This window comes from Setaria italica, chromosome V (assembly GCF_000263155.2).
Source record: "Setaria italica strain Yugu1 chromosome V, Setaria_italica_v2.0, whole genome shotgun sequence".
Taxonomy (NCBI): Eukaryota; Viridiplantae; Streptophyta; class Magnoliopsida; order Poales; family Poaceae; genus Setaria; species Setaria italica.
In genome coordinates, this window is record NC_028454.1 from 39,868,206 (window position 1) to 39,894,101 (window position 25,896).

The 25,896-nt window shown below is 46.5% G+C and overlaps 4 protein-coding genes across 4 annotated transcripts; 2 read left to right on the forward strand and 2 right to left on the reverse strand.

Moving 5' to 3' along the window:
• The first annotated feature begins 1,191 nt into the window (after nucleotides 1–1,191).
• LOC101766404 (probable leucine-rich repeat receptor-like protein kinase At5g49770) lies at nucleotides 1,192–8,173 on the forward strand. Its single transcript, XM_022826735.1, has 17 exons — nucleotides 1,192–1,276; nucleotides 1,722–1,845; nucleotides 1,929–2,000; nucleotides 2,593–2,667; nucleotides 2,766–2,837; nucleotides 2,961–3,122; nucleotides 3,230–3,301; nucleotides 3,385–3,456; nucleotides 3,532–3,603; nucleotides 3,707–3,775; nucleotides 4,195–4,329; nucleotides 4,416–4,894; nucleotides 4,995–5,150; nucleotides 6,818–6,957; nucleotides 7,056–7,275; nucleotides 7,369–7,601; nucleotides 7,676–8,173. The coding sequence occupies exons 1-17, from the start codon at nucleotides 1,192–1,194 to the stop codon at nucleotides 8,171–8,173; spliced, it is 2,736 nt and encodes a 911-aa protein (XP_022682470.1).
• An 832-nt stretch (nucleotides 8,174–9,005) lies between these two features.
• LOC101762191 (L-ascorbate oxidase homolog) lies at nucleotides 9,006–11,526 on the forward strand. Its single transcript, XM_004970312.3, has 3 exons — nucleotides 9,006–9,465; nucleotides 9,553–10,656; nucleotides 10,735–11,526. The coding sequence occupies exons 1-3, from the start codon at nucleotides 9,200–9,202 to the stop codon at nucleotides 11,036–11,038; spliced, it is 1,674 nt and encodes a 557-aa protein (XP_004970369.1). The 5' UTR covers nucleotides 9,006–9,199; the 3' UTR covers nucleotides 11,039–11,526.
• Nucleotides 11,527–14,623: 3,097 nt separating this feature from the next.
• Nucleotides 14,624–18,500, reverse strand: LOC101762594 (calcium uniporter protein 6, mitochondrial). The gene is made up of 2 exons (XM_004970313.3): nucleotides 17,252–18,500; nucleotides 14,624–15,411 (listed from the first exon to the last, which is right to left on the reverse strand). Exons 1-2 carry the CDS (start codon nucleotides 17,684–17,686, stop codon nucleotides 14,932–14,934), a joined length of 915 nt encoding a protein of 304 aa, XP_004970370.1. The 5' UTR covers nucleotides 17,687–18,500; the 3' UTR covers nucleotides 14,624–14,931.
• A 1,674-nt stretch (nucleotides 18,501–20,174) lies between these two features.
• Nucleotides 20,175–24,776, reverse strand: LOC101763002 (transmembrane protein 56-B). Its single transcript, XM_004970314.3, has 9 exons — nucleotides 24,572–24,776; nucleotides 24,314–24,478; nucleotides 22,865–22,953; nucleotides 22,618–22,756; nucleotides 22,333–22,407; nucleotides 22,113–22,234; nucleotides 21,955–22,030; nucleotides 21,284–21,343; nucleotides 20,175–20,571 (listed from the first exon to the last, which is right to left on the reverse strand). The coding sequence occupies exons 2-9, from the start codon at nucleotides 24,389–24,391 to the stop codon at nucleotides 20,416–20,418; spliced, it is 795 nt and encodes a 264-aa protein (XP_004970371.1). The 5' UTR covers nucleotides 24,392–24,478; nucleotides 24,572–24,776; the 3' UTR covers nucleotides 20,175–20,415.
• Nucleotides 24,777–25,896: the final 1,120 nt, after the last annotated feature.

Below are 25,896 nucleotides of genomic sequence, written 5' to 3' on the forward strand. Positions count from 1 at the left end.
ATTCATATAGTTATCAGATGTAAATCCATTAGTTATGTAAACAATCCTGCACTAGACAGTATCAATTCGCAAGGTTACAAACAAGCTACACTTCTTGAACAATTTAACGACCTCTGATCTGCCGATTGGATCAAGGAATAATAACTAGAAGTCCAAGATACTACCGGAGAGAGGCCATGAAGTTCTAGTCAATGGCAGGCAATATCTGAATACATCAAAGGGCTAATGAGGGAAAATATTATAACTGAGAATTGCCTTTTTGTTGACAATGAAATGGTCGAGGAGAGGCATTACCCATGTATGCATAAATGAATTTCTTTTGATTATAGTACCAGTAATGAAGATAACTCACAGTCATTACTTTGTCTATGCTGTAATGCATGTTTGCTGCACTTCTGGTTTGGAAATAGCAGGGACAAGTGTTACGAATAGTGTCCACTGCATTTAATTGAGTCCCATCTGCCACCAGTTGGGGGCATTAGATAATTAACTCAAAGGTATGCATGCTCAAAAGCTAATGATACAAAAAAAATTACTAAATAAATTTGAAGTAAGACGTGGGTAAAACAAGGAGTACCTTGCACAAACAATGGAAGTAACTATGTCATTATCAGATCTTCCAAAGCATTGACATTGTTATTTCAGTCCTCCCCATCATACACTGGATCAATGAAAAGAACATCAACTACTTGACATGAAAAATTACCATGAAATGATAAAAACAATACTTTATCCCAGCCACATTAAGTTACAACCTGACACCAGTTGTCACAAGCACATCCAAATTCAAAAGTTTAAAGAAACATGTTCTTTGGACAGCATTGTGACTTGCACCAAGCCACCTAAGACCAACACAAACTTATATCTTAGTTCTCAGACAACAGGCCATTTAGGGATCCATGGAAGAGTCAGTAATCCTTATGCAACTCTGTTGTTTTACATGCTTTTCCATATCCTTGGCTTACTCTCCAGTTTGACAACAAATTTGCAGCTGGTGCAAGTTTCATGAGGAATATGCAAGCAAGGGCAGATTGTGCTGACCTGTTCCTACTCAAGGGAACATTCATTAAAACAGCAAGGCTTTGGTGTTCAGTTGTTCACCCTAGAAAGCTCCACCCTTTGGCTTCTTGAGAAGAAGTATTCACAGCAGCTGTGTGGTACCCTGCAGTTCTTGTGCTTTTAGCTCTCAGAATGAAGGCACTGTCCATTCCTCTGCTGCTGGTCATGTTTTCGGCCAGTCTTCGTGCAGGATTTTGTGATACAGATCCTCAAGATGGTAATTATAGTGAACCTGGTTTCTGAAACTCCCTCTTCTTACTTCCTAGTTCTTAGACTAGATTACTTGCAAAGTTATAGCTTAAGTATCTTGAAGGTGACAAGACACACAAATGCGTTCAATGAAAAACCTTTTATATGCCACACTTAGTGTTCAAGAAACAATATTATTCTCCCCAAAGAAAAAGTTTCATGTTTTAGCATGCCTTTATCTTTAAAGTATATATCCAGTGAAATATTGCTAACATAAGCACCATATCAAATGACTCTCTTCTTTATTTCTCAAGTTTGTGACCTTTCCAATTTTATCTTATGTAAGAAGTAAACCAAAGGCAGCTAACAATAAGAGAAAGTGATGGCAGCATGGAACCATGCAAATGAGCACATAACTCAATTCAGTGCAATATAACTTCTTGATTAATAATAACACGGATACAAATTGTCAGTGGCTGCGCTTCAGTCTCTAATGAGAGGGTGGCAAAACTTCCCATCAAGTTGGAAAGCATCAAATGATCCCTGTGGTGCACAATGGGATGGGATTACGTGCAATAATGGGCGAGTCACATCAATGTGAGTACCAACTAATAATGTTTTACTAGTTTAACTTTCACACTTAATCTAATCGAAAACGAAATCGAAATCCATGTTTCCAGGAGGCTATCAAGCATCAACCTTCAAGGCACATTAAGCAACAGTATAGGCCAGCTCAGTGAGCTTGTTTACCTGTGAGTCATTTCCGCACAAGTATTTGAAGTTTTATAGACTATCATTAGTAAGACCATATTTTCTGGTTTCAATTGATAAGACATATAAGAGGATTCTGCTCAGAATTTGATTACCTGAGAAAAACACATCATCAGCTCATGATTACTTTGTTTTCGTGTATTGGGAAGTAATTATATGTATCTATACTAGAAAGCATTACAGCAAGCTTAAGCTATATACAGAAAGATTTTGGCTTCCCGATATGAGAAGCCTGGGTGGCAAATATTGGGTGGCTGACATTGGACTTGAAACTGGAAGTTAGTCTATTCCAGCCAAGCCTAGTATTCAATGCATATTAAAGACATTCAAGAAACTGATTCCTGCCATACTTCCACCCTATGCATACGTCTAGAGTTTATGGCAACTTTCCTAATTCAACAGTAACACGGATTACATGTGTGCACTAAATAGTTACAAATAAAAATATTTCAGTTTATAGTGTGAACACCTCCAGGTGTCAAGCGACGTGTAGCATAGAAAAAGGCACTTGCTAATTTACATCCACAAGAAATTGTATTTCACATTTTCACTCATATGTTATGGTGCATGCAGGGACCTCTCCTCCAACAGTGGTCTTAGTGGTCCACTGCCCACTTCGATTGGCAACCTCAAGCAGCTTACGACACTGTACACCCTTACCCTAAGGGCAAATTCTTATATTTCATAATCAGTCATATAACACTCCACGAATCCATGAAGCTGACCCAATGCATTGTGATATTCAGAATCTTGGTTGGCTGCAGCTTCACAGGAGGCATTCCCCAAGAATTAGGAAACTTGGTGCAGCTCTCATTCCTGTAAGAGCTTTAAAATTGATAGGAAATCTTAATCACAATTCACAACTCCATATTCTTGCCGTCGCTCTGCTGCTTCCTGGGCTATACTGGTGAAATGAACTATCGATGAAATACACTCTGCAGGGCCCTGAATTCAAACAACTTTACAGGCAGAATTCCTGCTTCAATTGGCCTACTCACCAACCTCTTCTGGCTAGATTTGGCAGAAAATCAGCTTTCTGGTCCCATTCCAATTTCATCAACCACTTCTCCAGGACTTGACCTACTTACGCACACCAAACATTTGTAAGCTCCTATAACATTTGTTCCCAAAAACCAAGAATGGATTATCAGTATGCGCGCTTTTACTCGCTTTCCTACCACACTGATACTCTGTTCCAATCAATTCACAGCCATTTCAATAAAAACCAATTAACTGGTACTCTCAACGGCCTCTTCAGCCCTAGCATGGAACTCGAACACATGTAAGATGATGCTGATTCCTACTGATAGCAGCTCTATAGACATGGTATAGTATTGTACTGACCACTTTGTTTACTTTCATCAGATTATTTGACAACAATCAATTGTTTGGTTCTATTCCTGCTGAACTTGGTAGCATCACCAGCCTCCAGATTCTGTAAGTATCTTGGCATTTCTCTTCTTTCCAACTATGTTCTCAGCAATAATGTTGTTTCCTTTGCATCTTCATCAGCCGATTAGATAAGAACAGATTCACAGGAGCAGTTCCGACCAACATCAGCAACCTTGTCAACCTAAATGGACTGTAAGTGCTGTGTGATTTTTGAACTCTCACGGTCAAATGAGTAAGACATTTACCAGAGTGATCAGATTCTAGAGCATTTGATTTAAATAACTATCTTGTGCAGGAATTTTGCAGACAACCAGCTGCGTGGAGCAATTCCAGATCTCAGTACCCTGACAAAACTTAGTGCCATGTAAGTTCTTGCTCTTGCTTTCTTTCTCTACACTGTATTCTGATATAAAACACTGACAAGTCCTGATGAATGCTTCTTTTCACGCCCAGCGATTTAAGCAACAATCAATTTGATCCGTCTGTCCTACCAGCCTGGTTGCCGACACTGACAACACTTACTTCAGTGTGAGTTTAAGACATGCACTGTTTGATCATCTCGTGTATGTCAGCACTATATTTTCTCCTTCAGTGGCCATGTTACCTTAAAACCCTCATATGCAGAGTGATGGCTTCTGGAAGATTGTATGGCCAGGTTCCCAACAGGATCTTTACCTTGCCCGAACTGCAGCAAGTGTAATTTTCTGGCAACATATAACAAGATGAATCTTAATAAGTATATTACTTTCTCATGTTTCCTTGCTTTTACCACTGATCAGACAGTATACTAAGCAATAATGACTTCAACGGGACACTTGGCATGACTGGTAACATCAGCCAACAACTGCAGAGAGTCAATCTCCAAAACAATCGTATAGTTGCAGCCAATATAACACAAAGCTACAACAGAACACTAGTGTGAGTACTTGCATGCTCCAAAACCAAAGAAGTGTTGCTTCTCTTTTCCATTTACTCACTAGAATTGCCTCTTCCTCTATCGACAGACTTGTGGGGAATCCTGTGTGCTTGGATGCCGAATTCTCCGGTAGCCACTTTTGCAGCATTCAGCAAGATAGCATAATACCATATGTCACTAGTGTAACCAAATGCGGCTCAACTTCATGTTCCAGTGATCAAAGCCTAGACCCTGCGAATTGTGGCTGTGCCTACCCCTACATGGGTGCGATTCTCTTCAGGTCACCGTTGTTTGCAGACTTGACAAACAATGAGCACTTTCAGCAACTGGAGACTAGCCTCTGGACAGAGCTGGGACTGCGCCCTGGTTCAGTTTTCCTTTCTGATGTCCTATTCACTAGTGATGATTACCTCCAAGTTAAAGTGAGAATGTTTCCATCGACCGGAACATCCTTCAACCTATCAGAAGTAACAAGGATAGGCTTTGATCTTAGCAATCAAACTTACAAGCCACCACAAGGTTTTGGACCTTATTACTTCGTCGCAGATCCATATGTCCACTTTGCAGGTATTCAAATAATCAAATATAATCATGTAAAACTATGTCTTTATGAGTTTATGTAAGTATAGTTATGTATGAAATACTTTGGGCTATCTTGTCTCAGGAGCAGCTGACAGTGGAAAATCACAAATAAGTACAGGCGCTGTTGCTGGAATTGCAGTAGCATGTGGTCTTGTTCTGACTGCCCTAACTTCTTGGGCAATATTTTCTTTATTACAAAAGAGAAGGACAAAGGAATTATCAGGACGAACAAATCCTTTCGGTGAGGTTCCAAAGAATATCATTGACAACTATACAGCCCTAAAAGCTGCCGGGTACTTTTTAAGAAGAAAAACATGACATTATTGGGGTGTGTTCACGGTCGTGCCTTTTTAAAATGCTTTATTTAATCGATAAATCTATAGAAACTAGTGAGAAAGGCACCCCAGTAAAAGTATACAACTAATAAATAAGGGGAAAAACTACAGTTCTCTTATTGATCAAGAGAAAAAAGGGAATTTACATGCAATATATTTGATAAAAACTGACTGTAACAGTATACAGTGCCAATAATTTGCTACAGCTATTGCAGACTTCCAGATCTATTACAAGTGCAGCTTATTGCTGCTAGAATTGTACAACAAATACAACTTTACTTCATATAAAACTTGTGTATATTATCTAGCTGTAATTAATCAGGATTCAAGATAGTTAACTATATGATAGCCTAATAGGCTAATCTAGAGATATGGTAGAAATATACTACAGAATTGACAGAGGTTATGTGTACTAGCGAACGTGCCTCTAGCTGAGTTGGTTAGGTGGCTCTGCACTCCTGGATTTGACTCCCCGTGGGAGCAAATTTTAGGATGGGGTTAAAAAATCCCCTCATCTGTCCCACACCAAAGCACAGGTCTAAGGCCCAGCCCAGGTCGTTGGTTGTCTCACACGGGCACCGGTGCCGCTGTGTAAGGGTGGGGTAGAGGTTCGGAGGTTTTCTCGACTTGCATGAGAAGGTCTTCTCTTCTTAGCAAAAATGCCTGGGGGCTGTCTTACCCGCAGGTCAAGTTTTTTTTAAGGTTATGTGTACTAATTAGGTCAAGATGTCAAACCAATCCCCCTCATTTTCCATTCCTATTGTTACGTACCCAACCTTTCAAAGCTTACAAACTGTTATAGAAAATTTGTCTAACTACAAAAATATAGTGATCAAACACGTGCAAGCAGTAATAACCTAGATAAAATGTACCATAGCTTACAGTTTTTGTTTCCTTGGTCTCGACACTTGCTTCTTGTACAATCTTTTTATTATTTTACTTTGAGTAAAATACACGGGCGGTCCCTGAACTTGTCTTGTGGTGTCATCCGGGTCACTAAACTCTCAAAATGCATTTCCAGATCCCCAAACTTATCTCAAGGTGTCATCTGAGTCCCTAAACTATCAAAGTGCATATTTAGGCCCCCAAACTTGTCCTCGGGTTTCATCCGGATCCTTAAACTCTCAAAATACATTTTCAAATCTTAAAACTTGTCACTTATCACTGATGGCAATGCTTCCTTCTTGCTCGTTGTCTTCAAAACCACCTTATGCTAGTGATCACGAATGTGTTGCTTGGCACTTGATTGGGGAATCTTAAAATGCAGTTTGAGAGTTTAAGGACTCGAATGACACACTGAGACAAGTTAGGGGCCTTGACAATGTGTTTTGAGAGTTTAGGGACTCGGATGGCGTCTTGAGACAAGTTTATGGACCTGAAAACACATTTTGAGAGTTTAGGGACTTATATGACACCCCATGACAAGTTCAGGGACCGCCTATATATTTTACTCAATACTTTTATTAATGTATTTACCACACTAGGGGTTTCTCCTACTGTATTGCCCCTAAAATGGAACTATAGCTAGATATAACTTTGCTGATTATTTACCTCATGCATATTCAAATTTTAGCTTCATGGGGAATTGCTCAAAAAGACAGCGGAGGTGCTCCACAGCTGAAAGGAGCAAGGTTTTTTTCTTTTGATGAACTAAAGACTTGCACCAACAATTTTGAAGAAAATAATGAAATCGGATCAGGAGGTTATGGAAAGGTAAACAGCTATACGTATGGAAAGTATCACCTATCAGCATTCCTTTAAGGGCTTCTGCACAGATAGCTATAATAGTGATTCACCTCTGCATGTGAAAGGTTTACAAGGGAATACTAGCAGATGGAACAGGTGTGGCAATAAAACGAGCAGAGTATGGATCAAAGCAAGGTTCGTTTGAGTTCAAAAATGAGATAGAGCTGCTATCCAGAGTCCATCACAAGAACCTGGTAAGTCTGATAGGATTTTGCTATGAACAAGGGGAGCAGATGCTGGTATATGAATATGTTTCTAATGGGACATTAAGACAGAACTTACAAGGTATGTACACAGAATCTAGTTGCAAATCTAGAAGTGTTATGTTATTTCCTTTCCCTTCCATGTTTTAGTATAAGAAATATACTTGTTATGCAGCAAGAGGAATTTACCTGGATTGGAAGAAAAGGCTCAGGATTGCTCTAGGATCAGCCAGAGGACTAGCATATCTTCATGAGCTTGCCAATCCACCTATTATCCACAGAGATGTCAAGTCCACAAATATCCTTTTGGATGACAACTTTAAAGCAAAGGTTGCTGATTTTGGTCTGTCAAAGCTAGTCTCAGACACTGAGAAGGGCCACGTTTCCACCCAAGTCAAAGGAACACTGGTAGGTTATCTGCTTAATAATGCTTTGCGTAATTCAATTAGTTAATCCTGTCGTTGATGGTCGTTTGCATATAGGGCTATTTGGACCCAGAGTACTACATGACACAGCAGCTCTCGGAGAAGAGCGACGTGTACAGCTTTGGCGTTGTCATGCTAGAGATACTGAGTGGCAGGCTGCCCATATCAAAGGGCAGGTACATTGTCCGAGAATTCAGGATGGCCATGGACCCCAACGACCAAGACTACTATGGCCTGCAAGGCATTGTGGACCCAGCCATCCATGACGCCGCACATACTACGGGGTTCAGGAGGTTCGTGCAGCTGGCAATGGAGTGTGTGGACGAGTCGGCCTCGAGGCGGCCCACCATGAACTCAGTTGTGAAGGAGATCGAGGCGATGCTGCACGGCGAGGGGCTGAGCTCGGGCAGCTCATCCGCCGTGGAGTTTGAGCGCGCGGGGACTGCCTCGGACTCGCACCTGTACAGCGGACCGGTAGTCACGGCCCGCTCCAACAGCAGCGGCAGCATAGCTGGAGAACCACCCCACCCTGAGCTTAAACATAGCGAACCGTAGAGGAGACTGCTCGATTTGCTGCCTTTTCCCTGATCATTTTGTCGTGTCATTCACACTCTACTTTACTAAGGATTGTACACGATTTTCCTAAGGATTGCGAGCTGCTATTACGCAGAAATTTTCAGAACCATAACTAGATTAGCATCTGGTGAACCCAGGGTGGAAAGTGAAATCACCTCTTGCGCATTAACAAAGCATCAGCAAACGCATCGGCCGAAGCCTCTGAAACTGCTAGTAGCAATTACCAGTACGACCTGTGGGGTTCGCTCGAATTCGAAACCGTTGGCTAATATGGGCGAGGACGGAGAGGGAGAGGAAATGCAAGCAAACCTCCAATGGATGCGCCGGAGACGTGGCCGGCGGTGGCGGAGAGAGCCGCGCGCTCGCTCGCGCTTCTGCAGCCTCGCCTCTCCCTCCCAAGTCTTATCCCGCCCGCCTTCGCCTACGGTGTTGCCGCCTTCTCCTTCGCCTCCGTCCGCTTCCCCTTCCGCCCGCCTCCGTCTTTCCCTCCCTCAAGAGTCAGAGAGAGCGGCCGTGCGTGTTCTCTGGGCCGGGCTGCTTCTAATAGCTGGTCCGTGTGCATTCTCTCTCTTGCTCGGGCCGAACGAAACTGTTTGTGTGCTGGACGACCCAGCAAAGCAAATGACCGGGCTGAGTAGACGGCCTACGGCCCACGTGATGTCCACAAGACGGCGGCCAGACCAAACCAGCGAACCGCACACCGTGTCGTCATCATGCAAGAACGGGTCAAGAAGAGAAAGAACGTCCGGTGGGGAGGCAGCCAGATCGGCGGTGGCGGAGCGAGCGGACGCGCGGGGAAGACGGGCGGGGCCTTTGCCGTTGCGGGCAAACCACCGCGCCACAGACAGCGCGCGCACCGCTCCTTCCAATGGCCGGCGGACCCATATAAGCCGTCGCCTCCCGGCTCCCTGTACCCACTCGCTCTGCCCGCCCCCGCCACCGGCCGGATCGACAGCACACCACCACCTGACCTCCCGCGGCAGCACTCATCGATCCCGGCGAGGGATGGTGTGGCCGGCGATGACGATGCGCGGCGCCTCCGCCGCCGCGCTGCTCGTGCTGGTGGCGCTCGTCGCCGGGGCGCGCGCGGAGGACCCCTACCACTTCTTCGAGTGGAAGGTGACGTACGGGACCAGGAACATCATGGGGACGCCGCAGAAGGTGATCCTCATCAACGACATGTTCCCGGGGCCTACCATCAACTGCACCTCCAACAACAACATCATCGTAAATGTCTTCAACATGCTCGACCAGCCGCTCCTGTTCCACTGGTACGCGTGCAGTGTCTCAATCGATCGATTGATCTCGTCTTGTTTCATTATTGTTCATTCATGGCCGGATCGGTGGATTTGCTGCAGGCACGGGATCCAGCAGAGGAAGAACTCGTGGCAGGACGGTTTGCCGGGCACCATGTGCCCGATCCAGCCCAACACCAACTTCACGTACCACTGGCAGCCCAAGGACCAGATCGGCAGCTTCTACTACTTCCCTAGCATCGGCATGCAGCGCGCGGCGGGCGGGTACGGGCTCATCACCGTGCACAGCCGTGACCTGATTCCCGTCCCCTTCGACACCCCGGCCGACGACTTCCCGGTCCTCGTCAGCGACTGGTACACCAAGGACCACACCGTCCTGGCCAAGAACCTCGACTCCGGCAAGGGGATCGGCCGCCCCGCGGGCCTGGTCATCAACGGCAAGAACGAGAAGGACGCGTCCAACCCGCCCATGTACAACATGGAGGCCGGCAAGACCTACCGCTTCCGCGTCTGCAACCTCGGCATCAAGGCCTCCTTCAACGTGCGCATCCAGAAGCACATCCTCAAGCTCGTCGAGATGGAGGGCTCCCACACCGTGCAGAACACCTACGACTCCCTCGACCTCCACATCGGCCAGTGCCTGTCCTTCCTCGTCACCGCCGACCAGGCTCCCGGCGACTACCTCCTGGTTGCGTCCACCCGGTTCATCAAGGAGGTGAGCACCATCACCGCCGTGATCCGCTACAAGGGCTCCAACACCCCGCCGCCGTCGCAGCTGCCGGAGGCCCCCAGCGGGTGGGCGTGGTCCATCAACCAGTGGAGGTCCTTCCGCTGGAACCTGACGGCGAGCGCGGCGCGGCCCAACCCTCAGGGGTCGTACCACTACGGCCAGATCAACATCACCCGCACCATCAAGCTCGCCACCAGCAAGGGCAAGGTCGACGGCAAGGAGCGGTACGCGCTCAACGGCGTCTCGCACGTCGACACCGAGACCCCCCTCAAGCTCGCCGAGTACTTCAACGCCACCGACGGGGTGTTCCAGTACAACATCATGGGCGACGTGCCGCCCGCCGCGGGCACCCCCATCAAGATGGCACCCAACGTCATCAGCGCCGAGTTCCGCACCTTCATCGAGGTGGTCTTCGAGAACCCCGAGAAGAGCATCGACACCTTCCACATCAACGGCTACGCCTTCTTCGCCGCCGGGTAAGTACATATATCTTTATATATATCTTGGCCGGCGGGTAAGTAGTAAGGCTCCCATCTCATCAACACCGCGTGCAGCATGGGACCGGGCACATGGTCGCCGGCGTCCCGGAAGACGTACAACCTGCTGGACACGGTGAGCCGGCACACGATCCAGGTGTACCCGAGGTCGTGGACGGCGGTGATGTTGACGTTCGACAACGCGGGCATGTGGAACATCCGGTCCAACCTCTGGGAGAGGCACTACCTCGGGGAGCAGCTGTACGTGAGCGTCACCTCGCCGGCGCGGTCGCTCAGGGACGAGTACAACATGCCGGAGACGAGCCTCCGCTGCGGCAAGGTCGTCGGCCTGCCCATGCCGCCGTCCTATCTCCCCGCATAGATCATCACGATGGCCCCCGCCACGTACGGTACACAAAAGGATCAGCAAGAGGCCGGAAAAGAGGCATTTCCCGTTTCCCTTTTTGTCCACCACTGCACGTTTGTTCTTCTCGTCCGGTTCATTTTCGCTTCCGAGGAATAACCGAAGGGGCTCAAGACTTCATGTGGGCACTACTGAGATCATCAGGGGCCCGGATGGAAAGTGGCGAGGAGAAATTAAAGATTGTTGGCCAGCTGCGGATGCATGCAATACCAGCTCGAGAAGCCCTCTCGAAACATTGTAGGGAGTAAAGCTGTTTAAGTATATGATGATGATATATATGAGTCTGTCCAATTAATAAGTCCCTCACGCAAAACTATTCTTTATCATGTATATGTACATGCATATGTCGCCTGATTCAATTTTTTTGATGTGTTTCTCTTTCGTTTCCAAACTTAACTTTGTAAGTTGATATATATGGATCAATGCTATTCAATAGATTGTAATCACAGTATGACTTCCGGCTGATAACAAGAGGAGCATTCATGAGATATTGCGATGACGTTAAATCTCTACTAGTTTTGTGTTTTCCTAAAAAGAATGTAGTTTTACCATATGAGTTCATGCATTTCTAGTCTTTTTATTCATTAGCACGCTAGCTATAGCGGTAATGCAGTAAAAACATGTAGTTTTTGTGATAGTTTTAGCACTTTACCTATATTGTTTAGAATACCATGCTCACTGTACTTTGATCGTCTGAACCTTTCAATCTATACCGCTCCCTAGCAATTTCGGCAAGCTAAGGGCTTCAAAATTGTATTTAAGAGGTTTTACAGCGTAAAGAGATGTCAATGGCCTGGGCAACAGGCTAGAATGTCACACCCACCCAGTGTACTTCAATATAATCACCCTAAAATGATACACCTTATGGTTGATGTCACTCCATGTGCCCCCTGACAAGCTTATTAGGTTTCTGGTCTTCAGGCTTTGGATTTAAGAGGTTGAGCATAGGAAGCAGGCTAGAATGTCACACTCACTATACTTCAATCACCTAAAAATGAGATGCACCTTGTAGTCGACGTTGCTCCACACGCCATCTACCATCTTTCATCTTTCAGTTCCTTGCCTAAGGTAGAATCGAAAGATATGTTGATTTTAGACACACTGAGCGGGACTTCTGACTACTGCCAAAGATTCGGCAAGTTTGCGTTCCCCATCTGAAACTTGATTATTTTTTTCCCTTTTTTTTTAACAAAACCAGCTGGGCGTTAGATAGATAAAGTATTACAACGACATACTACGAATAATAATGTCAGCTTGCGTTCCAAAACGGTAGGACGGGAACTGCCCACTTGCCAGTTTAACAGGTTTTAAACTATTTTTCTCCAAACGCATCGGATCTATGCATGAACTATTGAATTCATCATTACCAGTGGCAGATCCAAGGGGGGCTGTGCAGAGGTCACGAGGAGAGCTCGGTAGAGGTTGAAGAAGAAGCTTTGCAGAGGGCAGAGTAGAGAGTAACCAGGCTCAAGTTGGGGTGTTCTGACTTCAAGATGGAGAAACGAAATAGTATTTTGGTCATATATACAGCCCACGAGGCCCACATCTCTTTGTTCAATTCCCAAGCCCACAGTAATGTTTGCACAAACAGCGTAGTCAGTGGCGCCATCGCGTGGCAGTAGGTTTCTAGGCGGCTAACCTTCGTTGTAGGAGCAGCTGAGCAGCGCGTCTTATTGGTGTGGCCATCGCATAGCATAGCGCTCAGATTTATGCTTTGTAATTTTTTCCCTATAAGCTTGTATATATATTGGTACGTATATATGGTCATATGAGCTATGGTTTAGTTTGTTTTAGCGTAGTTTGCTCAGCCTCCTAATCTGTCCTTATCGGCTAATCATATATAATACTCCATCCGTTCCAAATTATAGGTTGTTTTGACTTTTCTAGATGTATAGATATTATTATACATGTAGATATGTGGTATATCTAAATGCATAACAAAGTCTATAAATCTAATAAAACCAAAACAACAGTGAAGAGAGTAAATATAAAATGTTGGATATATTTGAGGGGAGTATACAACGAAGAACAACGGGATGTTGCCATGCAAAATTAACCCATGGATGGCAATGTCAATATGTCATAGATACAGGTAGGTATTGTTAGCCTTAAAGTGAATAAAATTTTGGTTACGTCTTTGATTTGGTTGAGATCAAAATCTGGTAAGACCGGTTGGGGCTTAAAATAAGCAATTGCGTATTTTTGTTTTGTTTTTTTAGGCCGTATTTTTGTTTTTAATTGACATGTATTTCTCTCGTTTTAAATAGAAAATGATTATATTTTGGTGGGGAAAAAACATTGCATGGTAAAATTGGTTAGGCCATCAGCCCATCAGCGTATCCGTCCCCAGTGGTCCACGGAGGCTCCTATCTGGCTTTCGTGTGCCAGATAGGGAGGATGGATTAGAGGGCCATTAAGCCCACAACCGCCGCCTCCTTCCCCACCGCTTCCTCTTCTTCCCCGCGAGACTCCACCGCCCGCCCCTTCCTCCGCCGCCCGGCCACAACCCACCGCTGCCCCCTCCAACCCGCCCGGTGGCACTCCTCCTCACCCTCGCCGCCAGCCCCTTCCACCGAATAGCCACCTTCTTCTTCCCTAGGCTTCCCGGCCGCCACAGCGAGCGCCGCCCGCCCACCAACCACCGCTGCCCCCTCCGGCCCGCCCTTCCTAATCCGGCGGCGCTACTCACCCCCGCCACGGGCCACTGCCCACTGGATGGGCGCCGCCTCGCCTCCGCCACGGCCAACCCGCCACCTCCACTAGGCCTCCGCCCCTGCCAGCCTCCTCTTCTAAGGCCAGATAGGATTGGCGGTGGTCCACTGCTCCAGTCTCCAGTTGGCCCAAACCAACCGGAGATTCTTTGGTGACTGAGTTGGGGCCTTTGGTCGTAAACGGCGCCTCTCCGTTCTCCGGCGGTATTCACACAGGTCTCAAACCGCAGAGCAGGGAATCGCGGCTCCCGACGCGCGCAAACGTCCCTCTGGTCGCTGCTCGGCTTGGTCACCGGCGGCGGCATCAGTATCTTTGACTACAGGCACGATGAGGATACCAATGGACCCGGCAATTGGAGTCCCTGTCCAGCCAATAGCTGAATGCCGGAGCGGATCCTCTGTCAGATAGTCCGACTCCAGCCGCCTTGGTTGATCAGGTTTCAGGAGCCGAGTTCAGTGAACTCCGGGGTATTTACTCTTTACCAGCTTTGATTGGGAGAGGAAGAATGTTATGTGCATACGGTCTAATCCTGGTTGCGGCCTTTTGCGGCTCGTGGACATTGCGGCTCGCGGTCAGATGCCACCACCAAAATTTCAGGCCATGTGAGGACAGCTAGCATCACGGCATCTGTACGCACTAGTAGCTTGATCATCCCTCAGACTCGTTTCGAAGTACATTTCTAAAGGCACGTGTTTCAAATACAAGGCCCTAACCAGCGTCATTATTATGGCAAACCAACTGCACCGTCAAATACTGGGAGAGGCGGAGAGCGGATGCGATGGCCCGGTAAATTTCCAGCGGGCGGTACACACAGTACACATTCAGCAGAGATGATTTACCACCAAAGGTAAGAGCTAATAAGTCACAGTGAGACAGTATATTAGCAGAGTCGGTAGCGGGTAAGCTTCTGGTCATACAGATGAGCTTGCCTTTCAACTATCAGGTGCTTGTGCTTCAGCATCGCTAAAAAGGGATTAAGCTGACCTACACATCTGCATAGGAGGGGACCGTGGAAAAAGGTCCCAGGCAGAGGAAGTAGGTCTATCTCACAAGTGCAAGAAACACCGGTTACTTTTGCTAGAAGCGATCATCGCTCCCAGAGAATGAAAGAAGTAATGAAGCAATGGTGAATTGTTTTGTCATTTGTGGATGGATAGCTCATGGAGATGAGCCATGTCAGGGTTGGACGTGCCGCACACCTTCTCTAGGGGATCCTTGCAGCGCCTCTGGAGTTCCAGGTACCTGTCAAGGTTGAAGTTCTGCCTCTGGATCAGCTTCTTCTGCCGAGACTCGAACATCCTCTCCATGAAGTCACGGTACGTCGGGTCCCTTGACGTGATGAGGAAGTAGGCATACCCCACAACCAGGCCCGTCGTGGTCGTGAAGAACGTGATGGGCTCCATGACGTCCCAGGAGAACTCCCAGAACGTGAGCCTGAAGAAGAGGCCGACCTGGGTGATCAGGAAACCCAGGCCAGACCAGAGGATGCGCCGGACTTGCTTGTGCGCGAGCTTGTTGATGTCTTCAAGTTGAGCCTGGAGCTGTTTGAGCTCTTCCTTCCCCGGATCATTCTCAGGTGTCAGTGCAAGGGGCATAGCTTTCCTTACAAGATCCACAATCTGTATAAAACAAGAGGAATTAGCATCTGCTAATGGTAAGTATCTGCTAGTGTTAGGTAACTGCTTATGTAAGACCACAAGACAACAATCCAAACCTATATTGATAAGAATCAATTGAGAAATTTAAAGGTAGGAATTTCAGCATATGTGGATATGCCATAGTCCTAATTTGTGTTTCAGTTTGCTACACCATGTATCACTGTCAATGAGAAATTGATTGGCAATATCCTCAAAATCAACCTACAATGTGTCTGATCCTAAAAGGATGAACTTAAAAATAACAAAATAATGTGCAAGAAATATGCAAGAGCGTGTATACATTTCAAACACAAAATGTGCAAGGCAATGGAAAGTAAAAATGATTTAAGAGTATACTAGAAGATCCTTTATGTGAAACTTCATGCTTTTGTTCCAAATATTCAGTAGACAATTGCTAATTTACATCCAGCACCATCAACCTGAATGAGGAATGATAGTTAAAGTTTGCTTATCTGCCCCTTAGTTCACCTTGCCCCAAGGCATCAAATTGCACATCACGTGACACAAAGAGGCTTGAGATTACTTTAAGCATTAAACAAGAAAGAAACATAGGACAAAACATTGTGAAAGCAATCAACTGTCAAGCAAATAGCTTTCCTTCATCACCGAGATCCCCACTATTGAATTTCTATCACACAACAAACTTTATGCACAGCAGACTGGTAGGTGGTAGCTTAATATACAAAACAAGCAGTCTAGACAATGGACAGTGCATCATGTGCCACAAGCCACTCGGCCCATCCTACACGAGATAACAGAAACAAAGATAGAGGCAGTGCAAAGGGACACACTCACATACTAGCCTCTCCAGGGCATATGGCCCATCCTGTATGAGGGAGCAGATCGAATAAAAGTAGAAAAAGTAGAGGCACCATTCGATGCTTTTACAAGCAGATGAATTCCTCCCTATGGAAGAAAACCAGATGACTTTTTGCACTGGTGTGGCCGGTCCGCCGGTGTGAGCACCCGAGAGGGGCACGACGTGAGCCACCAGTCCCCACCACCACCTAGGGGCCGCCGCGTCCACAAGCATACTGATCACCTTTCACCCTAGAAAGTGCCACATGCAAGTGGATGGCTTCTAGTCTAAACAGTACGGCCACGAGCCCGCGTATATCTTCAATTCTCAAAGGCCAATTCAATTCTAGTCTAAACAGTCCCGATCAGCAAGTTCAGCACAAACTGCACTATGAATCTTTTATTTTTTTGTTTGAAAAGTTACCGCACTATGGATGTATACGTCGAAGGGCAGACGCAATTTGAACGAGTGAATCTATGGACCATCGGTACAATTTGTAGGTGATGTAAACATTAACCATCGCTTGTACTTCGAGGAAGCTGACCAAACCCCACAGGCCACCATCTACCTATGAATTCACGGATCTGTACTTGAGCTGCTCACCGCGCCCACGCCCTGAGCCTTGACTCCGTGAGCACCATGCTCGGCGGAATGCTTCGCCGGGCAAAATTTCCGATTGGTCGAACAAATTCTTCAATGCGCTCCTTGGTTGCATCGAAAAATAAAAATGCCTTCCGGGATAGGTCCCGAGGTCGGCATGGACTGGCCGGTGGGTCATACGACTAAGTTAACCGCGACCGAACAAACAAACCGATCACCGGCGGCGAGGAGCACGGGTAGAACGGCGGCCGGCGGGAACCCTTGAGGAACCGCCGGCCGGGGGAACCGAGCCGCGAAGGCACGAACCCAGCGAACCGAGGCCGCGAGCGAGAATATTATAGAGGGTCATGAAAGGAGGAGGGAGGGGGAGGACCGGAGGAGATTGCGGCAATGCGAGCTTACCTTGTCGGGCTGGAGGTAGACCCTGTCGCGGAAGAGCAGCACGACGCCGGCCTCGTCGAGCGCGCCCGCGAGCGCGGCGGCCTCGGCGCGCGTCCTGGCCGCGCCGGCGTCCTGGCACGCGCGCAGCAGGTCCGCGTACGGGATCACCTCCCCGTCCCCGAGCCGCCGCTTGAGCGCCTCGACGTTGGCCAGCCGCATCAGCCTCCGCGCCTCCGCCGCCGTCACCTCCTCCTCCCCGTCCCTCCTCGGCGCCGCCTCCTCCGCCGCCGCCGCGGCCCCCGGGAGTGACGCGAAGCCGCGGCGGGGCCAGCAGCGCTCGAGCGCGCACGGCGGCGGCGGGGCCCACCGGCGGGGAGCGCCGGCAGCGGCCCCGCGCCCGGCCGCCGAGGCGGAGGCGGCGCGGAGGAGGGAGCGGGACACGCGCCACATTGACATCGGGTCGTGTCGGTGCCTCTCGGCCTCTCTCTCGCTCTCTCTTTTCTCAGATGCTGCGTGTGGTGGGTGGGAGGGAGGCGAGGGAGAGATAAGAGGGGTGGAGGTTGTCAAAGCGGGAGGAAGGCGGAGCGCGAAGTATGGAGAAGTGAAGGGGGAAGCGGAGGCGAAGACGGCGAGAGGAGCGGAGGCAGGGGAAGCCGGGAAGGGGAGGCCGCGTTCGCGTTGGGCTTATTTTTGGAGAGGAGGGCCCTTCTTTCCTTTTTCGTCCGCCTTGGCTGATGGCAGGTACTGCCTGCGCACTGTGCTTCTGGGTGGGTTCCGCCTTCCCTGTGCACAAAAGAGGGAAGAGCATGTAGCATGTTGGTTTTCGGAAGCTGCTTGCCTGGGCCTATCATCATCACGTTTGACGAAAGACCACTTGCCTGTCGGCTGCCCGTGGCAGTTCTTCTTCCTCGCCATTCAAGCGAGATCTGCTAGAGCACCTCCCTCGCCGGGTGCTTCCACCGCCGACCGAGCTGCCATCCTCCCACCGCCACCAACCAATTCAATTTCTCACCCCACCACCTACCCCGCCCACCAGAGGTCCTCCACTATCCGGCGGTCGACACCCTCATCGGCTCGCTTTAGCCGCCCTCAACTCACCTCCTCCAACGGGTCGCGGAAATCCATAAGGCCACCGCCCTCCACCGCCAGCCGCTTTGCCCACCTCCCGTCATGGCTGCCCTCGCCCTCCTCTCCCAAAGCTCTGCTCCTAAGGTTGAAGACGACGGGCGCTGGTGGAGATAACTCAGATGAAGGCGGCTGTCGAGATGAGCAAAATTATAGCTGGTTGGTATAAAGTCATTACCATATAATTTTTGGAGAATTCTTTTTTGTTGCAAAGAAGATCACTTGCCTATTCGATACTTCCTATTTTGAAAATGAATATTTTCACTTACCCAATTTAAACGTTGTTAATATTTTATGGAACATTCATTGTTAAAAAAGAATATATTCACTTACCTAAGTACAAGTTCATTTTAGAGATAGTTCTATTGTTAAAAAATGAAAATAAGCAAAAACGGTCACCTCCTTTTATGGACACTTCATGCCCGAACAGATACGGAGTCCTGTTATTAAGAAATAATGGAAAGCGCTGGTGTATAAACAAGACGGTTTAGGTAGCTGTAGCAACAAATTCGGATTTATATTGAAATGGAAAGAAAACTATATAATCTGCCATTGAATTTTACGCAAATTTCTTCTAAGCCCCTCATTTTATTTTACCATCAAGTCTACAAGACTAGGAAGGCCTCAAAAGTCAAACGCCTCCTGTCTCCTCTTCTTTTTTTTTATCTCGGTATATGATTTATATAATTTGACGAAACGTGAAAATTTGGTTAATAATAAATCAAATTCTATTGCACATTTAATACTTCACAGATCTTAGTACAATATTGACTTTGCAGCAAGAGATGATATATTATAAAATAATAGTATTTAAAATAATTTTGAAGTTTTTTAAAAAAAAATCCGTACTCAGCACAATATGTCATCCTGCTAGATCAACTGGGGAACTAGCCCGAGCATCCGATTCTACAGAAGAAGCGCGGCAGTGCCGCGTGGTACCTTTTCAGAGTTCGCGGCAGAGTAACTGGAATTTGCGTACACACTGAAGAAAACCCAGGGGACGCAGACGCAGACACGCTCCTGGTGGAGGACAAAACAAACGAAAACGAAAGGGAGATCCGTCGGCCAGGTTCAGAGGCTTTCCTTACCTAGGAGGAAAAAGGTTAACCAAAATCAAAAAGGACGAACCTTGTTCTTGTTCTTCTGATTTTATTCTTCCAGTGTCGAGAATGAACGAGGACACGGCACGGTGGGGCGGCAACAGACGCCGACCCGGACGCGCTTGAGCCCACCGCGCCCCGTGGTCGACACGTCGTGGACGCGGCGCCTGTCGCGCAAGCACGAACAGAGCAACCTGATGCGACGCGCCCAAGCGATCAGGCAGCTGAGCAGAGCAGTACCCCGAAGCGGAAGGTTGCTGCTGCTCGCCTGCCTCGTTGCCAGGGCTCGAACTAGAAACCCACTGGACCACAGCCCCGCTGCCATTTCTACCGGCGGGCGCGGGGGCAGTGGGTCACCGACGGACCGGCTGCTAATCACCTTTTCTGAGATTCTCGGATTCTTTGTTTGGCAATTACCTTTTCTGAGACCTACTCCCTCAATTCTAAATTGTAGAGGGTTTTAATTTTTAGTACATAAATATTATTATGCATCTAGATATAGTGTATGTCTAGATGCATAATAATATCTATGAATTTAGAAAAATCAAAACGACCTGCAATATGGAATGAGTAGTACGTCAGATTTGTTAATTCCAAAGAGAAACTAATGGACCATTTGTTTACGTTCGTTCCCACAAACTGCACGTGCTCGTCAACAGTGCCGACCAAAGTCTCAAGATCTTCACCCTGGAGATTGAAATCAAGCCCCAAGGAATGAGTGGCCAAAATAATACTACTTCGTATACACTAGTCCATGTGGTGATGAGCATGGAATTGTTGCAAGAATTCAGAGTTGCAGGATGCAGACTTTGAATACAAGCTAATCACTTACCGCAAAATAATTACAGCTGTGAAATAATAGTGACCACAAGTACCCTTGTGTAAGTACAGAGAAGAATTAACTGTAGATCTAGAGAGAGAGAGATAATTTATACGAATAAAGTTAGAAGATGCTTCCTTCTAATCTGTTTTCCCGTTTTCACTGTGCTTCCTCCTCCTGGACATGGTTTTCACCATTCCCTTGAGTATCTTCCAGAACCAAAACACGTTCATCACTGATACCGTCGATGGCACTGCCACCAAGCTGTAGAATCCTAAGGTGAAGATGGATCTCGCCTGGCAGGACGGCAGAAGCATCACACAAAGATGAAAAGGAGCGTCAGTTTTCATATACAGTTTCGTTTTTGCACTTTATATGTTAAATATACTTCCTCCATTTCAAATTGGGTCATTTTGGTTTTTCTAGATTCAAGCCAAGACGACATCCAATTTGGAACGGAGAGAGTATAACACATTTTTGCCTTTTCTGTTTAAGAAAACACCAATAAAATGGCTGAGGACAATGGAAATCCACACTTTTTTTGTCATGAGTGCACCGAACGCCATTGTAACAACAAACTAACTTCCTGTCACTGGATAACAAAAGTTCTACATAGCAATAGAAGATTATATCAACAATAGGTTTGCACGTTTCTTCTGTGGCATGCCATCATTGATGACCTGTTCTGTACAGACAGTTTTATAACTGCAAACATTTTCAGTGGCATAGGTCAAACCGTCTGAATCGGAATCCTACATAATTACAGTTCCTCGTATTTCAGTGTTTCTTTTCCACCTTTTTTGTTGAAGATTTTGCAGATTCATCGGATTGTTTTGTTATAGCATACTGTGGAACGAACTTTAAATTTAATAAAGAAATACTAATATCACAAGTCTAGGTCTAAAATTTTACATTCAATGGATAAATGGCTTTAAAATGCTGCCCTGGCTAACTTGTAAGTTGTAAGTATAGTGTGCCTCAGAAAAAAAATGGTAATGCCATAGATACCTGATCGTAGTGCAAATACATATGGGTGAACAGATACACGAATAATATTATCCGAGCAACCTGTAAGCCAACAAAAGATGCATTAATAGTTTATATTCAATGGAGCAAAAACTAACATTTAAAGAAATTGTTTAGGCTTTGTTTGGAAAGGGGGAGTCGGCATCCAAATATAATTTTGTATTGGATCACAAAAATTCCTAGATCATTTCCCTTAATAGTTTCAAATCCAAGTCATCAATGATAGATGTACCCCAGCTATCACAGTTTCAAAACAATTCAGAAGCATAGCAAGGAAGCTGCAGCTGCTCCTACAGAACACATTTGACATTTACATTTGATTTGTAATAATAAAAAGCATATAAATGCCTCTGTCCACGAGAAAGGAAAACACAAAGTTATTAAAAAATTATTTTCACCAAACGCGATCAAAACTCTCCAAGGAAAACATGGAATTGACAGGGCTATTTTCGTGAGCTATGTTGTGTGTGTAGACAGCAGAAATAGTAAAAACAGTAACCACAGCTGACAGGGAACGTAAGTATACAATGCTCTAACATTTAGAGAAACCTTCCTGAGTTATAGGCACTATGACTGTTAGACTGTATAGAAAACTGGTTTAACTAAAACTATTGTACAAAATGGGTGATGAATCATGAGCATAGCTGCCATACCAGCCATCCAACAAATAGAGTCACGCCGTTGTATAAGTAAAGGTTACAAGTCTTCTGGCCAGCAACATCCAGATACCTGCACAGATCATTACAATTTTAGAAAAAATGAATGCTAGTCTCAGTTCTTACTGAGCACGATTAATAATAAAGGACATTACCATCTGAGATTCACAAATGGAGTGGTGACTTCGGTGAAGAGGACCATGAGTATGTACATGTGTGCTTTGCCACTCAACAAAGCAAGACCAATTGCATACATGGAAAGTCCATGATGCAAGAGCTGAAACATCAATGTTGAAAAAATAACTCCTGACCTAGAGGAAATCACAACAGGGTAATTCCATTAAGACAGAAGGTGTGCTACAGAGTGATACTTACATACTCCTTTCCACCTAAAGAAGGAAAATACCATAGGATCATCGTCAAGTCTGTCAAAAAGTAACCAATTGAGACCTGTAGAGTTATATAGGAGGTCAATGCAATGTGTTCTACAAATATGCACGCTACACGCAACAATAGTTATCATCTGTATGCCAGTGGGTCATGGAGGAAAGAAGCAGAGCATACTAAAGAAATAAAACAGTTCTTAAGATATTTCTTGTAACAATTTAACAAGTCGAATGTCTGCAGACATAGGGAAATGAAGTTGAAGGCACAGCTTACCCCAAACATGGCATCAGATAACCATGATTTTCTATCAATTATTATGCCATTATTGACATCTTCATTAAAGAGATCAGAGACCATGACCAAGTAAAAAGAAATGGCAGCAGCAACCAATGCATGGAACGTAGAGAAACCCCTACCAAAAGGTGGTATCATGTAATCAGAACAAATAAACTAAAGCCAACAGCAATAATAATAATAGTAATAGATAAAAGAACAAAAGTTGTGTCCCTGAATATCATACCTATTGTTCCACTCAACCTTTTGCATGTGACTTAACCTACTGTAGCCTTTGAAGCACCGAGAGCTAACCTTGCGGGTCATCTCATATACCTATAAGGACAATGGTCAGTGTAATAAAGTATTACAAGAACTATTTGATTCGATAGCTTCAAACAGCACTCTTGTTTAAGCTGGGTACTCAGAAGTAGAGCAGCGTTTTCACTTCAAAGATAGTATTGACAAAATAAGAGCAAAAATAACCAACATTGTTATGTGGGATGTGACCTAGGCCATACTCCCTTGTACGTGTAACCGGCGGCAATTTTATTTTATTTTTCCATACCCCTTTGGTGTCAAATTGTACCACCCAGTAATTTTTAAAAAGTAGCGCGTAATTTTAACAATGAAGTGCAAATGCAATGACCTTAGGTATGCAAAGCTTTGCTGATTACAGGGAGTTTAGTTGCCTCCTGGAACTTTATCAAGTTTTTTTTTATTTTGTAAATCCCAACAAAGCATATGAAACTTTATTATTTTTTCAGAGGAATTTGCTTATCTTTTGAATAACTAAATCAATAAACACCATGAGAGATATGTGCTACGCATCCACAAGCAATCTCACATTGAAGTATTTGTCTATTTAAGAAATTTACTACCTTGCAAATATAATTGTTACAAGTTTGTATAATATTGATAGTTGATAACACTTGTTACCAAAAATGTTTTTTTTCTTGACACCCTCCTTTTTTTTAAAAAAAAGAAAAGAAATACTTTTCTGCGCGCCAACATAGAACACGACAAACAAAAGGAAAAAGAACCTGGAAACTGCAATGCTACCCAAACACAGTAAGGTCGACATCAAAGCTGCTGCCAACGAGACTTACACTGATACTAACGGCTCACTTAAAAGTAAATAGGAATCCAATATAATAGCACAATTGTGCACTAAAGTATAAATACAAAGTTTTCACCGAAGCTTCTCATCCTGTGTAAAACGCCGAAATAACTCTTCTAGAAAACTATTCAACGTAATATTGTCCACAGACTTGTATTGCGCCTACAGCTACCCGTCCGGCATTGTAGAAGAAGGCGACTGGCACCTAGATCACTAGATGCATCATTGACCAGCGCTGATACGACCTGCATTGACCTTTTACCCAAAAAAGAGAATGCCGCTGATCTTTCTGTTCACCTACCGAGAGAGAGAGAGAGAGAGAGAGAGAGAGAGAGAGAGAGAGAGAGAGAGAGAGAGAGAGAGAGAGAGAGAGAGAGAGAGAGAGAGAGAGAGAGAGAGAGAGAGAGATGGGTTTGGGCACCCCAGATAACACAAGAGCAGCAGGCACAACCAATAATCTCGCAAATTGACGAGGCTGAGTAAACAAACCTTAAGAGCTGCGAGTTTGAAATTCAGCTAAGAGAGAAAAAAAACTATGAAAGAGGAAGGGGCCAAGGCTAAGCGAGGAGAGCTTACAGCGCCGCACATGACGATGCCGGCAAGAACCGACGCCGGCCACAGAATCCGCTCCTGTGGACCGAAATTCGCGTCCATCCCTCCTCTATCCGCTCCGATCCACCAAAGAACAGGGGAGGCGAAGAACAAGCTCCTGGATTGTGCACCGAACCCACTCCAGGAACCCTGCACTCCCGGACTCGTCTTTTCAATCTTCCTTATCTAAGCTAGACAGAGGCTCAGGAAGCAGAGCTGCTGATAAGCTTCGAGGATCGGTACCTGGATAGGACAGATTGGGCCGGGACTCGCCGCGTACTCGTTGCCGCCGCTTGCCCGTGCGATGCGCTCCTCTCTCTGCTTCGGGGTTTTCTTTGCAGCTCGGCCTCGCTCGAGCGTGGAGGGAGCCTCCGGTTTTAAAAGCGGGGGTGGGTTCCCCGCACGAGGGGACGAGGGCGAGGTGCTCGGCTAGCTCGGCTGGCTGGGACCTGGGAGAACCACGACTCCGCGACCGCGAGGAGACGAGGCAAATAACGTCATCGCGTGGACGGGACACCGACCGCCAGCCGATCAGGTTGGGTTGGTTGCACGGGTGCGATGGGAAAACAAACAAAAAAAAACAACAACAAGAAGGTTCCATGATCCAAGCCTTCCTGGATCGGTGGTGTAGTGTCTTGTGTCCACGGAGGAACGGTGCACGCCGTGCCGTACGATCAGTTTCCTGACCACGAGGCGGCGGTTCGTTACGTGATTTTCCAGCCAGCCTCACATGAGATCTGGCTGGACACATGAGGCGTCGGGGACCAAGGAGCGATGAATGCGTGCCTGCATGAAGCATGTCTGCATGTGACACGAAACCGTGCCAGCCAGTGTGGCAGTCTCATGCGATCGTTCCGAGCAGGCGCATATATGGCGAAACATATCAGCTGATTGGAAATAAGTTCTTTCCCATTCCCCGTCGTGAGGTCCAGTTTGATGCCCATTCCCGGGTGTCCCGGTCCGTGAATTATCGCCCGTTCATTCATTCCGTCCTTGTGATCTCGATGATTACCGAGAGAACGGAGCACTCACTAATAATTTCCGCGTATCAGTAGTATCGTCCTAGGAGTCTAGGAGGGTTGGTTGTCACGCTACTCTACGATCAGTTTTCCTTCCTCGCGAAAGCAAGAAATGCTATCGTGATTAGCCTGTACGTCCTGCAGCAGCGGTTCTCAGTTCCTGTCACGAGCGGATGGTTCTCCAGGTTTGCGTCTGCCATCAGCTGTATGATACCCGCCGATCTCTTTCCCCTCCCGGTCGCTCTCCTCATCAATAAGCCACGCCTGCGCTGATGCCGACGGAAATCTGAAGTCGCCCAATTAAAGAGCGAGCGGGACGTTGCACATTCCGACCCCAACCGCGTTGTTTGTCTTCTCTCCGCGCGGCTCGACAAGAACAGGTCAACAGAATCTCGCGATCACAGGTTACGTTACGGACTAGACGAACGAAGTCCTGTAGTTCTGCTAAGCTGGGCCACAAAGGACAGATTCCTGAAATGAAACCTGGATGTGGCCCAGGCGTCCCGTGCTCATCTCGCAGATTCTGCTGGTGATAGCGGGCCGTGTACT